The sequence below is a fragment of the Lacerta agilis genome, chromosome 5 (genome assembly GCF_009819535.1).
Source record: "Lacerta agilis isolate rLacAgi1 chromosome 5, rLacAgi1.pri, whole genome shotgun sequence".
In the NCBI taxonomy this organism is placed as follows: Eukaryota; Metazoa; Chordata; class Lepidosauria; order Squamata; family Lacertidae; genus Lacerta; species Lacerta agilis.
The window spans coordinates 7,708,883-7,724,993 of NC_046316.1; the positions used below are offsets into that span (position 1 = coordinate 7,708,883).

Consider the following 16,111-nt stretch of genomic DNA (forward strand, 5'->3'; position numbering starts at 1 on the left):
GTTGGCAGGAGCAGGGGCCGAGCAATGGGAGCCCCCCCCCCCGGTCTCGGGGATTTGAACTGCCGACCTTCTGATCGGCAGACCCTGTAGTTTAGACCACAGTGCCACCCGCGTCCCTCGGGTTACTGTAGTTGTATGTTATTGTATTTAAATGAGAAAGAAATGGAAAAAATGGAAGTGAAAGCTTTTGATCTCTTTACTTTCACACTGGGGAAGGAGAAGGGAGCAGGAGACCATGAGCCCAAGACTCATTCCCATAGTTACAACCTGTAGTTTTCATGTTGCCAAAAGAGCTCCCACTATGATCCTAGCTTCTTCCATGATGCTATGGCACGAGAAGCTAACCCTCAGGTATATCAGTTCGATTCTGAGAATGCATGCCTTCTAATATAATGACTTAATAGCAAGCTTCAGTCATTGTCTTAATGTTCTGCAGTTACTTAAAAAAACTAATCACACAGTCATGGTAACTGCTGGTTTAGTGCAAACTTGTTCAGAGAAAATGTTTGATGTGACACTTTGTGAGCAAAAGCCTCCTTCATATTTTATGGTTACAGAATTGTATTTTTGACAGCACGGGAAGCAGAGCCATTTCTGATTTGTTAGGGCAGTTACTGAGGCTGCTGGCTGCCAGATATCCTATTCTTTAAGCAATGGATTTTAAAATCAAAGGAAATCTTTGCTTTATCTACCAATCTGGTATGTATTTTCTTAATGCAAAACCTGGGACAACTCAAATAGAAGATCTTCATGCGGCTTCATCACATTTAGAGATCATATTCATGAAAGTGGTTGGTGGCTGTCAAGTTGTCAGGCTCACAGCCCAACCCAGACATAAGAGATATCCAAAAAGGCTAAGTCTGCATGAAATGTGGGCTGATACCACTCCTCAATTGAAAGGTCACCTGTGAACTGCTGAAAGAATCCCAATAACCCAGTGCTTCACTTTTTAGAAATAACCATTCTTTTGGACCTTACTGGAAAAATATACCAATAATGGCCAAAATTGTTAGCAGATCAGAAACAAATAGGAAAGATCAGGCTAATGTTGTAAAAATATTCATAAAAGCCTTTAATCCTTTAAAGTGTGAGCATAATCCAAGGCCTAGCACGTTAAGAGGTAAGTAAACATGGAGCTGTGCCCTTGGGATTTGTGTGTCAGAGAGCCATGCACGCATCACACTTTCCTGTGCCATCTGATGTAGTCCTGCATCTATCTTTTGAGAATCATAGTTCCCATTGGAATCCAATTCTGCTTTCTGGCAAAAATCCCAGAAACTGTTCTGTTCTTACTAGAACAGGCAGTGGGCTGCATATGGCCCTGGGGCTTTAATGGATGGAAACGAAAAGCTGAAGTTTTAGTTATTTAGTAGTAGAAATACTTGTCTTAAGTTTTAAGTTTCTTGTGCCTGAATTTGCGTCAAATACTATAATGGTACAAGGATTTTCTGTTTTCGAAAGAATAACTTCAGGCTATCGCACGCAGATAGCTGTTATTAAGCAAAGCCTTTCCTGTGTCATTCTTGCCCTTGCTTGTATCTGCACTGCCATGTATGTTGTCCCTCTCCCAGGTGTCATTCTATTCAGAACTAGGGTTGAGAGAACCCTGGCTCCCTGCAAAAGGCAATATATAAATCTGGATCAGTCTTGGAAACGTGTCCTTCCTTCCTTCCTTCCTTCCTTCCTTCCTTCCTTCCTTCCTTCCTAGAAAGATGTCCCCCTTCCTTCCTTTTTTGACTTTAATTGTGGCAAAAAATATAACATTGAACCCTATAGTTAAGAGTAGCACCACATTTGAAGGAATTTGCACTGGATATGTAGAGGGGTAGTAAACTCTCTTGATCCTGGCTCCTGAATTTACAAGCATAGCTTATGGGAAGCCAGTATTGCACCTCTACTAGGTTTCATTCCTCAATCCCAGACAATTTTCTCCCATGCTCAAACCTTTCTCATTCCTCTAATATGGTGGTTCCCGACTTTATGAATATGAACACCCCTTTTAAAGTTAAAAAAATAATATGTGGACCCCCCCACATGCTAATTGTCGTGTTTTTAGGCTCCGTTAATTGAGAAAATACATAATGGCAAAAATCTTATACGTAATAAAATGTGCCAAAATCAAAGAAAGCAGCAAAAAATCATTTAATTCCCCATCATACTCACCAACTAACAACCCAATTCCAAAAGGTATTAAATATAAATTTAATCATAAATATAAATCTGATCAACCCAATTTATTCAAAAGGTATGAAATACCATTTTAATTTATAGTTAAAAATTTATTCATTTATTTATCCAGTATAACCAGTGATCAGCAATCCCAAGTAATCATACCAAACTAAATACAAATTTCCCCCCAGTGAATTCAATTGAAACAATCCCCAAAAGAATGAAAAGGAGAACTTGCATTGCCACTAATGTAATATGTTCCTTTGTGTCAAATCAGAGCTATCAATTGTGCACTTCAATGAAATCCCTATCACTGTGAATAAAGCTACGCAACAGTTGATTTGATTCTATTTTATTTATACTTAACATTTTATTCATTTTTGTTTTTTTATAAGCCAGTTGGCATGAGCCGCAAATGCAACTCATAACAGCAGACAGCCCAAATGAACTAAGCTTTAAAACAAGCCAGCCCCCACGCCAGGAATTAGGCAGCTCCTATCCCTGGAATGTATCCCAATAAAGCAACAAAAGGAACCCCCAATATTGCCAAAACTAATGAACCTGACCCCCACTTATGGTCCATAGCACAGAGCCCACTAAAATCAAATTGAAGACTTCCATTCTGCCTCCTACCAGGAAGCCCTGTATATAGGGCAATGTAAAGGCCGGAAACCCCTATTGCAGGCACGTCCAACTGGACATCTGTGGTAGATCACTGGCTCCCCCCAAAGAAGCTCAACAACTATGGCTCCCCTAAAAAAAGCTCAATATTTTTGCCCTGTACCTCCAAAAACTGGGGCTTTCCTTCTCCCTAAAAAAAAAAAAGCTGAACAACTTTGATCTGAATGCCTAAAAAACGGGCCTTCCTCCTCCCCCCAAAAGCTGAACAACTTTGACCTGAACCCCAAAAAAGGGGGTAGATCACTGCCAGTTTTTAACTCTGTAAGTACCGGTAGATCGCAGTCTCTTGGAAGTTGGCCACCCCTGCCCTAGTGCAACACGCTTCTTCAGGCAAAGCAGCAAGGAGGGGAAGCAGTGCTAGAAACCACTGCATTCCTGTGCCTTGCCCCCAGGTTCTTCTAGGTGCACCTCATACCAAGCACCAACCAAGGAAAGCGAGGAAGGCACAGGCCACACCCACAACAATAACCAGTGCTTTTCAGCAACCGCAAGCCCCCCAGTGATCATGCAGGGCTCCTAGAGATGCTGCTGTGAAGAGGCAGAGGGAATCAGTCAAGTGCTGGCTGGACGAGGATCATTACTTGTGGACCCCTTGGGATAGCTCTGTGTGCCCACAAGTTAGGAACTACTTCTCTAACGTCTTTGTCAGACTAAATCCAGAAAATGGGGGGCGGGGGGCGAGAGAGACCTAATGCACATATACAGACAAACTTGTACAGACTTCCCCATCTTTCTGATCTTTAGCAAATCACCTCTTTATCCATTGTATCAAAAGTGGTTGTTGTTTTTTAAAGAAGCCTTTTGTGATTTGTGCTGGCAGCTGATGATTGGTAAAGTAAGGACAGAGCCCTGTTTTGCAGACTGATAGCTGTTCCTCTGGAACAGGGTCCCGATCACTGTATACCAACCTGGGACCACATCCATTTTATGTTCTGCACAGCACCCACTATATCTATTTTGTGATTCCAAACAGATGAAAAGTAGTTGGTAGTGTGCTTATTTTGGGACATACGCTTCAGAAGCATTGGTAGGTTATAAGAGCTGATATTTCTACATCCTTGTTGGTAAATGAAAACTTTATTATTGGCAATCTGGTATGTTGCACCTCTCTTTTGATCAGAAACTGAGCTACAAATTGGAAAGTCCCCAGTATGAATCTCTCCTCTTCCATGCACTTGCTGCTTAGCTTTTAGACAAACCATTATTTCTCATACTCTGCTCATACTCTCACACTATGTACTCTGCATACTATGGCATACCTTGATTATTTGGAAGTATTGCAACAAGTTAATGTATGTGTAGAGCTCTGAAAAGGCCTCTACAAATACTAAGTAGCTCTTAGTGTTAAACTTGCTGGAGATCAAAATTCTGTGTGACATCACCGGGTTCTATACTGTATGTCATTTTCTCACTCATAGAAGTGCAAAAAACCTGTAGACATAATTGTCATCAAAAGTACAGCTCATTGTTTTAGTCAAGATAGGCATAACTAACACTTGTAGTTATAGTTCAGAATTTAAAATTTGTAGAGCATTTGCCTACATTTCTTTTTTCCTCTAGCCAGAACATGTTTTCTACCAAACCACTGCAATGTTGATATGTTGATTTAAGTTTTCATGCTGATATGGAAGACCTGCAATACAGCATCCACCCTTTGTGGAAACGAAGTTTGAATATATTTTTTTAGTTCAATAGCTATGTGAAATTAGTAAGCAAGATAGAAACAGCGTAATTGCATTTTACTCATCACATACATTGCAAAGTATATAATCTTTACAACAAACGACAAAACTGGGTTCCTTTATATAAATCATATTTTTGAAGTACAAGATAAAATCTCCTGTATAGCTTATTGAAATGGAGTGAGCATGTTTATATATCTTCTGTAATTATTCAGTATGACTTGCATTTAAACCAGCAAGTAAAAGCTGAAACTTAATTGGTATCTGAAAACCAGGATGTATTTAGTTAGAAAACTGTGTATGTTGAAAAGAAAACACTTTTATCGTTCTTGAGTGAAATAAGATGTACTGCATATTAGCCACAAAAGCACATACTAATATTTTACTGGTAGCTAGATTCTGAGACAGGAGAGAGGAGACAGAGATGTAAATTGCTTCAGCATTCAGTCTGATTTTTTAAAATCATGTTTAGTAAGTATATCTTTTATTAATAAATTTAGGCACAAAGAACTCATAGATGGATGTTACAGTTTACATACCATTAGCTCACATTTATTCATTAGCAGCAGTGCTCTGTGGTGTACAGAGTTGAATAAATCATTTTGCGATGTCTTGAAGTTTAATTAGATTTACAGGCTGCATGCTTGTGGCCTTTTGTCTATTGAGAGAAGAAGTAATTACTTGATAAAATGAAGTGCATCACTGTGAACAATTGACCCTTTGGAACAGTCCAGGCTGGTCAGCAACCTAAATCCACATTTCAGTGCCATCATTATAGCTTCAAACTTAAGAGTTTCCAAGGTGCACACGAAAGTATTGTCTTCCTTCAAAACAAGCCGAGTCCCATTTTCTGACTTTATGAAGTATTTGAACTGGATAATGTTGGAAGAGATTGAAAACTCTTCTGGAAAGCCATCCAGCCTGCTTTTGGATACCAAAACAATGCGCGATTTTATTTTTGTTATGAAATCAGGAGCATTGCAAAAAATCCGAAGGCCCTGCGAACGGTCGTGGCTGTCTGTTATCTCCAGAAAGGTAGTCTCTCTGGCTGCGAGCTGCTCCTTTTCCCACCTTAATTTCACTGCATCAGCTAACACTTTAAGCTGAAAAAAATCTGCCTCTCGTGCCAGAAGATGGTTTTCTTTAAATCCCTCTGGTAGAAGCAATTCTCCATTCCGTAGGAAGTTCAGAACGTGCCTAAAGAGCAGCCCATCCCTGTCTATAAAATAATGGCCATCTGCATCAGACGGACAGAGAACCTTTCCATTGACCACTCTTTCCAAAAAAGAGTCTGGATACTTGGTTAGTGTTTGCTTTTGCGTAACGTACAGATATCCACCAACATTGAGAGTAATTGGAGACATTTTACAATTCTTGCCTTGATCGGTGCCTTCCGAGTCGTTGCATTTTTGGTTGCTCTCCATTTCACGCCTGTTTGTTTTGTGCTCCGTTCTTTAAGACGGCTTTCTTGCTTTGTCCTCCTTTTGCTTTGTATGGAGATTTCGTCAAAAAGGCACCTTTATTCAGCTCTAGAACAATGATAGAATGGGAGTGCTGGAAGCATTGCATGAGCTTGTCGGCAACAGCCTTGCGGTAGGTGGCGTAGAAGCTGTATGTGTGCAGTGTGATACTGGGAGTGTGACTGTAAGATGCAATTTGCATTTAACCGTATAAGGGCAAGAGGATGGCAGGGGAGAAAGGCGTCTTAGTTATTTTTCCTCTTGAAGACTCTGAAGTTTAAATGATTAAGAAGTGTCTTTCGTTTCTGCAGAAAGAAATTAGCTGTTTGCCTGCACCTTGGTATTAAGTTGAAATAAAGTATATTGAAAATTATGAAATGGTGGAGCAATCCTAGCTATTTGTTGTAAAATACTTTTCAAAAAGGATTACCAAACAGTAACCTCAAAAACCTTTAATAATTATGTTTTTCAACCATTTTTAAAGCTTTTTGTCGTCCCGTTGCATTTTGCTCGTGCACCTTGCTCTGAAACATGACAGTTGATAATATTGTCATAAAATTAAACGTAGCGTTAAAAAAACAGTGTTTTATATAAAATGGATTTGTATGGTAAGCCTGCTTTTTAACCATCTAAAGCAGTCTGGGATTTTTTTCTTCTTCAATAGAAAATAATTTTATTGGCAGAAATGTTGCTAGTAGAGATGACTTAATTGGTTTTAATTATATGGCTATATTTGACCGATCAGTTCAGTTTCCGGTTAAAATGACACTGCTGTTGCAATGTGGAAAGAAAGCTGGTAGGTTTGTAACAAATCTTTGTATATATCACACAGTATTACAGCTTAGCAACACTTCAGCCATGGAGAAAATGACCACAACATGGCATTGAAAAGGCAGCATTGTTTTTTTGTAGCAGCCATGACTTTCAGGCTCATATCTTAAACAATTCATTCTCCCTTTGCAAATATTTGCAACAAGGTATATGACAAGGAAAGCTGTGCAAGTTTGGATGTCTGCTTCCTTAGCTTAAGAAAGGTTGGGTCTGCAGCTTTGTATTCCACTGCAAGAGGAGGGGGGGAATTAACTCTTTCAGCATCATTTACTTGCTATTTGCTATTTGCTGTGGCATAGCTATAGCACTAAGGAATGTTTCTGTAACCAAGAATCAAGTAGTATATTAACTTTAATTCTTTTTAATGTTTAGGCTGCCCCTTCCATGCCAAAATGTACTCAATGTTTGAGATTCCTGCATTGCAAGGGGTTGGATTGGATGACCCTCTGGCTCCCTTCCAATCCTGCAATTCTATGACTCATATAATTCAGGTGTTATCCACACAGTTTCCGCTAGTGCCAAATCCACTGCCATACAACAAGCAATGCTAATCTTTTTACAGGTTTTATAGGTGCATTTACTCTCGCCATGTACATGCCAAAAAAGAAGTTAGCTTTTCCTCCTGCATACAAGCGAGGGCAATGCTTGCACAACAGAATTAGGAGTTGCAAGGATGGACAGAGAGCTAGCCAGGGGGTTTTAAGAATACTGCCACCTGGGCTGTGCATTTTCTTCTCATAGCCTAGTTTCTGAATCTAGGTATTATCTCCACGTTTTCAGACAGTCCTCCATAACCACGAGGCTTAGTCATAGGCTTGTTATTTATTATGTTTGCATGAGTCTAAAATAGGAACAGATAGGAACCAGCAGCTTAATAGACCGTACTTCAAAGATTACATCTAAGTGTGCAAATGGTTTGTCTATATTTTATATTTATATAAGTATATCTAGTAGATAGAGCTGATACAGTGTTGAGGTTAACTGTACGTTGCGTTTTTGAGCTATTCTTTCCCGAGGATGAAATTGCTACTAAATCCCCCTGTGCTGACGGAACAAAATTGTATGCTGGTGTTGTGAATCTACAAAAGCATAACTATAACCTGGTTGTAGGGTATCAGTGGCAATACCCATATACTGGAGAAACACACCTGTGTATGGGGGAAAGGATGCAGTCTTTTGAAGATGTTTGACAACATTTTCCTCATATACAAGAGCATGTGCTGTCAATAGCCTGATGGTTTGTTTTGTTAGAATTGTTGATTGGACTGATTCTATTACAGAAGTAAAACAGTTTTGAAAAAATCTTGGGCATATTGAGTAATTTATCACACTCAAAACATAAATAAAAAATACAACTTGTTAAAATGGATACCATTCATACTCATATGACTTTCGTTGGTAATCTGGGTTTCCTCCTATTTCAGAAAAACTGTCTCTGGAAGGAATAGTAGTCCAGCGTGCAGAGTGCAGACCTGCAGCCAATGAAAATTACATGAAGTTGAAAAGGTGAGCCTTTCTTGCAGTTTTTTTTTAAATTAAATCTGTTGCATGGTAGCTTGATACAACTGAAATATACCTTGTCTTTTACATGGCTGCAGTGATGCCTATACATGGATGGTTGTTAAATTGGGTGCATCATAATTTTCAGTCGATCCCTTAAAGAAAGGTGATATTTGAAACACATTGGGATGATCACGTTTCATTCCTTATTTATTCAGGTATTTTATTATTATTAAAATAGAATCCTGCATCGGTGACTGGCAGCACAACCTTCCCCCTTCTTTCTTTCTTTCTTTCTTTCTTTCTTTCTTTCTTTCTTTCTTTTTGCTTTGGACTCTGATTCATCGGCCCCAGCAAACATTGTCAGTGGCCTGGGGTGGTGGGACATGTTGTCCTGCAACATCTGGAGAACTATAGGTTCCCCACCCCTTCCTTACACTATTCATTTTAAGGGACACCGTGGCAACAAATGCTATGCAACTTGTATTCTGTGGCAGTACATTGGCCACAAGAAATGTTGCATGTTAAAAAACATATCAGGTAACATCTCATCACATTTTCTTTTAATGCTGAAAACCTCAAAGAAGACAATAAAGTTAAAACCTGCCCCCCCATTTCATTTCATGCAGGGGGATGCATGTATTTTTGTGACCAATGTAATACACCAATGCAACACATTGTGACCAACGTAACACACTTAATCAACGTATGTTTTATTGTCCTAAGATCATCTGGTTTTGTTTCTAAGTTAAAACTTATTTTCAGTTCAGCAAATGAGAGAGTAAAGCTGTTCAACAAAGGCCCCATATAGTCAGTGTCTCAAGGTAGTGAGGCCTTGAATAGTTGTCCTTGATTTGAGGATACCAGATAGAATAATAGATGCTGGTTGGTGTCATGGTAGAAGATCCAATGTCTAAATTCTCCATTTAGAGATTATAAGCCTTAAGCTTATCTTGACATTTTGTGCCCAACTTCCTGTCCTTAATTGCTCCAACCAGCAGAGCTTGGTGAGAATATGGTCCTCAAAGGCATTTAGTCTACCCCAGTATCTAAGGTAGGCTAGATCAAATCTGGCTGCTATCAAGGGGAGACCCAACAGCTCAATGATGAGCCGATGCAGTCCCTGGAGAAAGCTCTAGTATCTGCCTCATAAATCTATTTTGTAGAACTTCTTGTTCAGATTTGACACCAGTTCCCCAAATTTCAGCCCCGTAAAGCATTTGTGCACATAGATCTTGAGGGCAGGATTGATTAGCTGCCCCCTTTCAAATGGAAAAAAACCTGTATAACTAACTGGCCAGTAGAACAGGCAGATGATAACTTAATTGCATTCATTTAGCATTTCCATGAAAGCTTTTCATCAATAAGCAGCCCTAGATATTTAAACATATGTACTTGCTCAAGTATATGACCATCAAATGACCACTTGGACTTAGTAACCCTCTTACTCAACGTGACAACATTGGGTTTTAGCATAATTTCCTTTTAGATGTTCTTTTTTACACAGTTGACCAAATTTAACTAGCATCCTTCTAAGTCCAATTTTGTTCAAAGAAGAAGAAGAAAAAGAGTTTGGATTTGATATCCCGCTTTATCACTTCCCTAAGGAGTCTTAAAGCGGCTAACAATCTCTTTTCCCTTCCTCCCCCACAACAAATAGTCTCTGAGGTGAGTGAGGCTGAGAGACTTCAGAGAAGTGTGACTAGCCCAAGGTCACCCAGCAGCTGCATGTGGAGGAGTGGAGAAGCGAACCCAGTTCACCAGATTATGAGTCCACCGCACTTGCATTAGTGCAAGGACTTCTGTTTGCACAGTAGATCTTCCCCTCCTAATTGCCCCATGTCCTCTCCAAATCTCTGGAGGGTTGGGGGAATACAGTGGTACCTTGGTTTACAAACTTAATTCGTTCCAGAAGTCCATTCTTAATCCAAAGCATTCTTAAACCGAGGCACGCTTTCCCTACTGAGGTCTCCTGCCACCGGTGCCCTTCCACCGTTCGGCTTCCGGGGCAAAGTTCACTAACTGGAACACCTACTTCCAGTTTTGCAGAGTTAGTTCACCGAATAGTTCGTAGACCGAGGTACCACTGTACTTTGAACAGATTTAGGGGATACACAGGGAGAGAAGAGGGAGGGGCAGTTCCATTGTTCAGCCAGAAATCATTGTGGTTGTGGAGCTACTTCACTGGATACTACCAAAAGTTTTTCCTGCACATCCTACTATACAGTAAGTGCAGGAGGAGGTTAAAGGAATCCCTGCCTCCAACAAAATGGCGAAATAAAAATGTGAAAACCTTGAAAAGAGGCTTAGGTATGTCTTTGCTGTGCAGAAGCTGAAGTCCAGGCATTCATAAAGAATTCACTTTATGGGCAGCATACATTACAATGGTAAACATGTCTGCTCTGAAGTAAATCTCTTTGTGATTACCTACTCCTAGGTAAGTGGTTACAGGATTGCAAAATCAAATTTTAACACAATTAAGTTTGTAAGATTTGGGTTTTTTTTAATGTAACATTGTTGGGATCTGTAGCTGGTTCATCCATAAATAGGACTTGATTTTTCAATTTCAGCAGCTGTAGAGGACAAAAAAGCAACCCACCTGATGTTTGTCATGTGGTGGTTCTTTAAAATGAAAACTGGCTTTGGCTTCTGTTTTTATTTGTGTTGCAGGGTCTCTGCAAATGTATTCCTCGGGGCTATAAAAGCTCTCCATGGTGTTCACAGAGGCCTAGCACTTATGACACATTATTTTGTTTGGAGAAGAGGTAAACATCACCTGAGCTGAGAAATTGCATCTTTGCCAAGAAGACAGAGAGAGCAAAAGAACACTTGCTCCAGCTTTTAATTTTAGCACATATGCTACAGATCTACATGGAATAATAGTGAGAAACTTTCTGAGGTTGGAGGAGAGAGCTTTCTGTTTAAAAGTTGCATTTTTTAAAAATCTGAAAATGAGAGGCATCAGAACCCACTTTCGTGGCTCAATAGTGAGAGCCTGATGGCAGAAGAATCAAAGTTATTATCATATCCTTGTGTAAGGTTCACGCGATGGTGCTTATGAGTAACGAAGCAGGAGCCCAAACAGTCTTTTGGCAATTTTTATGTGCAAAACTGTTTACAGTGCAGAGCTACAAAAGCATGTCTGTCTCACTTGCTGGCAGAATCCCTTCCAACTCCTTCCCCAGCATAAGAGCTTTGGCACCCCAGATCTCCTCCTACCCTCCTTGCAATTCACCCCTCTGCGCAATTGGGGCGCCGGAAATGGCGTGCTACCCTCCGGACCAGCAGGACGAGGTGAGGTGCTGGGGCTCTCAGCAGCATCCCCGAGCCCTCTCCTCTCCCAGCTGGCCCCTTCCCCTTCCTCCCCACTGGAGGTGTGGCTGCTCTTCGTGCTGGAAGAGGTGCTGCTGCTCAAAAGGCTTTGGGGGTCTCTGTAAGCTAACGGACCCTCCGTTCCCCTCAGCGGGCTAGGTGGCAGTTCCCTGACACCTTGGAACCAAAGTTTTCTCAGAATAATTATTCTTTTAACCTGAGCATTTATCTTTTATTGGGCCAAAAAAATTACTGGAAGAATAATTCACTGGGTTGTTTTCGTTTCTGCTTTTATTCTTGTATGGGCTTTCACAATATGAACTGTAAGATTAGCTAGGGGTTGAATTATAGCACTTAAGTATTTATATTTCATTCATTTTACCATATAGTATGAATCTGTAATGTGCAATCTGTAGTGCACAATCTTAATTCATTGCAGGGGGTTGGACTGGATGACCCTTATGATCCCTTCCAACTCTACAGTTCTATAATTTGTTATATTCTGTTTTCACCATTTCCATTAGTTGCGGTGTGGCTCCTTCACTTGAGTATTATAACTCTATTTATAGCAACAATCAAAGCATTATAGGGTGCCAATTTTGCAATGAAATTATTATCTGAAGAAGTGTGCATGCAGACGAAAGCTCATACCAAGAAAAAACGTAGTTGGTCTCTAAGGTGCTACTGGAAGGAATTTTTTATTTTATTTAATTTTGCAATAGTTCATCCTAAGATGTGAATCCCATTTTGATAGAAGCAGCACAGAGCAGGGTTGCCCCTTGTCCTATTGCTCTTCGCCCTCTCTCTGAACCCCCTGGTGACAGCAATACATAATACAGTGGTCCCTCTGGTTACGTACTTAATTCGTTCCGGAGGTCCGTTCTTAACCTGAAACTGTTCTTAACCTGAAGCACCACTTTAGCTAATGGGACCTCCCGCTGCTGCTGCGCCGCCAGAGCTCAATTTCTGTTCTTATCCTGAAGCAAAGTTCTTAACCTGAAGCGTTATTTCTGGGTTAGCGGTGTCTGTAACCTGAAGCGTATGTAACCTGAGGTACCACTGTAATTGAAATACGTATGGTTTTCCAGGGGGCAGGCAGGATAAGAGCCTCTGAGCAGATGGTATAACCTTACCAGCATTGTCGAAAGAACTTTGTAAATATGAAAGGGTGGCAGGCCTTATAACTAATTTGGATAATCTTTAATAATGTATTGCAGTGTACCCAAAATGATCAACTGTGCCTAAAATAGTTGGTAAATATTCTACCAAGTTATAAGGTTTACTAAAACCTTGGAATCTGGATACCCTGAAACATGAATAAATTTTATGCTTTAAATTATGTCCCCTTAGTGAAAAAATTAAAAAGGACATAGACAGAAAGAGTAAATTACAATTATAGGTCTGTCTTATCTGAAGAAGTGTGCATGCACACGAAAGCTCATACCAAGAACAAACTCAGTTGGTCTCTAAGGTGCTACTGGAAAGAATTTTCTATTTTGTTTCGCCTATGGCAGACCAACACGGCTACCCACCTGTAACTGTTACAATTATAGTTGTTAGGAAGAACTGTAATGACACAAATGGTAATAATTATTATTATTTTGAATTCTCCCCATCTGTCTCCAAACAAGTATTTTGAAAAAATGGCCAAAAAATCGTATCTGTTTTTCGATTTCAGAAAAAGAAACCCAGGTTGGCCATGATTCTAGAAAACTGGGGCAGGGGGCAGACGGGAAGTTCATCCATTATCGTCGTATTATGATGCTTTTCATTTGGGGCAGCTTAGTTTTATTTTGAGAAAGAATGCTTAAAAAAAAGGATTATGTTGCAGCATGAGATGTTACCACATACGGATTTATAGGTATTGTTGTTGTTGTTCAGTTGTTCAGTCGTGTCCGACTCTTCGTGACCCCGTGGACCAGAGCACGCCAGGCACGCCTATCCTTCACTGCCTCTCGTAGTTTGGCCAAACTCATGTTAGTAGCTTCGAGAACACTGTCCAACCATCTCATCCTCTGTCGCCCCCTTCTCCTTGTGCCCTCCATCTTTCCCAACATCAGGGTCTTTTCTAGGGAATCTTCTCTTCTCATGAGGTGGCCAAAGTACTGGAGCCTCAACTTCAGGATCTGTCCTTCTAGTGAGCACTCAGGGCTGATTTCTTTAAGGATGGATAGGTTTGATCTTTTTGCAGTCCATGGGACTCTCAAGAGTCTCTGCCAGCACCATAATTCAAAAGCATCAATTCTTCGGCGACCAGCCTTCTTTATGCTCCAGCTCTCACTTCCGTACATTACTTCTGGGAAAACCATAGCTTTAACTATACGGACCTTTGTTGGCAAGGTGATGTCTTTGCTTTTTAAGATGCTGTCTAGGTTTGTCATTGCTTTTCTCCCAAGAAGCAGGCATCTTCTAATTTCGTGACTGCTGTCACCATCTGCAGTACCATTCTGTAAATACAAAAAAACCCACAAGCCATATACTTTCAATAGGCTCAGGATACGGAAATACATTGCAGGGTCATTTTCTCCAGTATGTTCCCCTCTGTTTCCACTGAGATAGTATCCTCAGGTTGTTGATTCTCCTTCACAAAAAAACATTTTTTTCTTGGGAAAAGAAAAATTATGTTTAGCTTACAAGATTTCTACATTAATTGTAATCCTATATTCATGGAACAACTTGCCTTGAAGGTGGGGGACCATGGGTTCAATTGGCTACAGTTCATCGATTTAAACATTCCATCAATGTTTGCAAATATATGCTACTAGACTTCTAACCAATTTCAAATGAAATGTTGTAAATAAAGGACATCAAGGCAGAGGCTTCATACCAGCTATTTAAGATAACCTTTTGGACATTACAACAGGTTTGTGGTTCTCAATACAGTATAGGAAAAAACTGCTTCCTCTTCTTGGCTTAACATACAAAGACCAGACACCCTGGGTTTGCACTTGCTCGTGTGTTAGGTCTAGTATATATATCATATTAATGTGTCTGGAAGATCTCAATTATTCAGCAGCAGTTCACTTATAGACCATGCTGACACTACTCTCACAGCCTCTCGTGTTCTTTAACACTTGGGTCTTTCCCAATCCCAGAGTTACTCATCTGCTATTTACTTTGTCATTCCAAAATTGAATAAACATGGATCATCTTTCATCAAATATGTTTTGGTAATTGTTACCTATTGCTTTCCTAATCACGTTTGCTTTATCAGCAAGACAGTTGTCCAGGTTTTCTTCAGCCATTGTGTCATTGCTGGAGGATTTTTTACTCTTCCAAAATTTAGCGATGCCGAGATTTGCTGCATTCATATACTTCTGACTAGCTTTGGCGAAATCTGGAAGACTAGTGTCAAAGGGATGGGGAAGAGAGAGAAAGTGTGGAAGACAAGGAGGCTTTCCAGTTTGGGAAATGTGCAGGTTCCACTCAAGTGCACAATGATATTCCAAAATGTTTAAATATCAGACTACAGCAGATAGGAGGGGGCCTGATCATAGAAGGTCCATTCACACATTCACTCTCACACTCACACTTATACAGCTTCCTCTTTGGGAAACCAGCCATTTTCTAAGATTTTGTTTGAGAATATCTCACAAAGAAATGAATTTGAAATCAAATCATCTTCTTGTGCTATTAAATAATGTCACAGATGTGTTTTGAAAAAACTTGAATCAAAACATCCAGTTCAGATTGCTGCACCTTTTCCATTGAAGTATCTAATCATGGGGAAGAGAGTCAAGTTATAATGTTTTATTAGACTTGGCTTTGTGTTAAATTTATTCCTCTATGAGTGGAACACCAAACTAATCTTATTTTTTTCTCATGGAATATCTATTCTTAAATTTATTTCTTATTAATATTCACCTGCAGTGCTATATGGTATAGAGATTCTGGCAGCTGCCTGGATCCATGTCAGGTTGCTGTTGCTGAGCAGACAAAATACTAACAAAAAGTTGCCTTTGTTGAAATATCTTCATGGTGTCTGTCTAGATATTTAGTCAAGGGGTAACTGTGGAGATAAATTTGATTATGTGTTTTAATAATCTGACAGAGAACACAAGCTCCTTGGGCTCAGAAAGAAACTAGGTAGGCTTGGTGATCTTTCTCCCTAAAGATGTGCTTTGAATCCCTAGAAGTCACTTCTCTCTGGGGATAGAGGGAGTCTAAATGGGGGTGTGATGGCAGCCTGTTTGACATACCCAGACTACCAAGGAGGATGGAATGGGGGTGGGGGAGACTTTTTCCCCTTCCGTTGCAGCGTGTATTAATGGTTTCCGTTTGACTATTGCCATTAAACAGAATTGCTGCAGGACTAGTGCTACTGCACTTGTTTTTCATTTAAATTAGATTGTGGGTGTTGTGCTTGTCTTGCTCAGATTCTGGAATCCTTTAAACGTTTTCTGCAAGCTCCTTTCCTTGTTGTGGGAGATTGGGGCTGTGTTTCCTGCTGTTTAAAAAAACGCAATACACTAGTAA

At 40.1% G+C, this 16,111-nt stretch overlaps 2 protein-coding genes across 3 annotated transcripts in view; one reads left to right on the forward strand and one right to left on the reverse strand.

The window, feature by feature from the left end:
- The window catches only part of GTF2F2 (general transcription factor IIF subunit 2), a 54,144-nt gene that overhangs the window by 14,804 nt on the left and 23,229 nt on the right, over window positions 1-16,111 (forward strand). For both annotated transcript variants that reach the window (XM_033148382.1, XM_033148383.1), the window contains one exon: window positions 8,248-8,329. In XM_033148382.1, the coding sequence (XP_033004273.1) occupies window positions 8,248-8,329 (82 nt within the window). The remainder of the gene's footprint in view (window positions 1-8,247; window positions 8,330-16,111) is intronic.
- On the reverse strand, window positions 4,992-6,154 carry KCTD4 (potassium channel tetramerization domain containing 4). The gene has a single exon (XM_033148384.1). It carries the CDS (start codon window positions 5,954-5,956, stop codon window positions 5,210-5,212), a length of 747 nt encoding a protein of 248 aa, XP_033004275.1. The 5' UTR covers window positions 5,957-6,154; the 3' UTR covers window positions 4,992-5,209.

What these genes read in the sequence shown, in the direction of transcription:
- KCTD4 (XM_033148384.1), bottom strand. Translation starts at nt 5,956, where the DNA reads ATGGAGAGCAACCAAAAATGCAACGACTCGGAAGGCACCGATCAAGGC.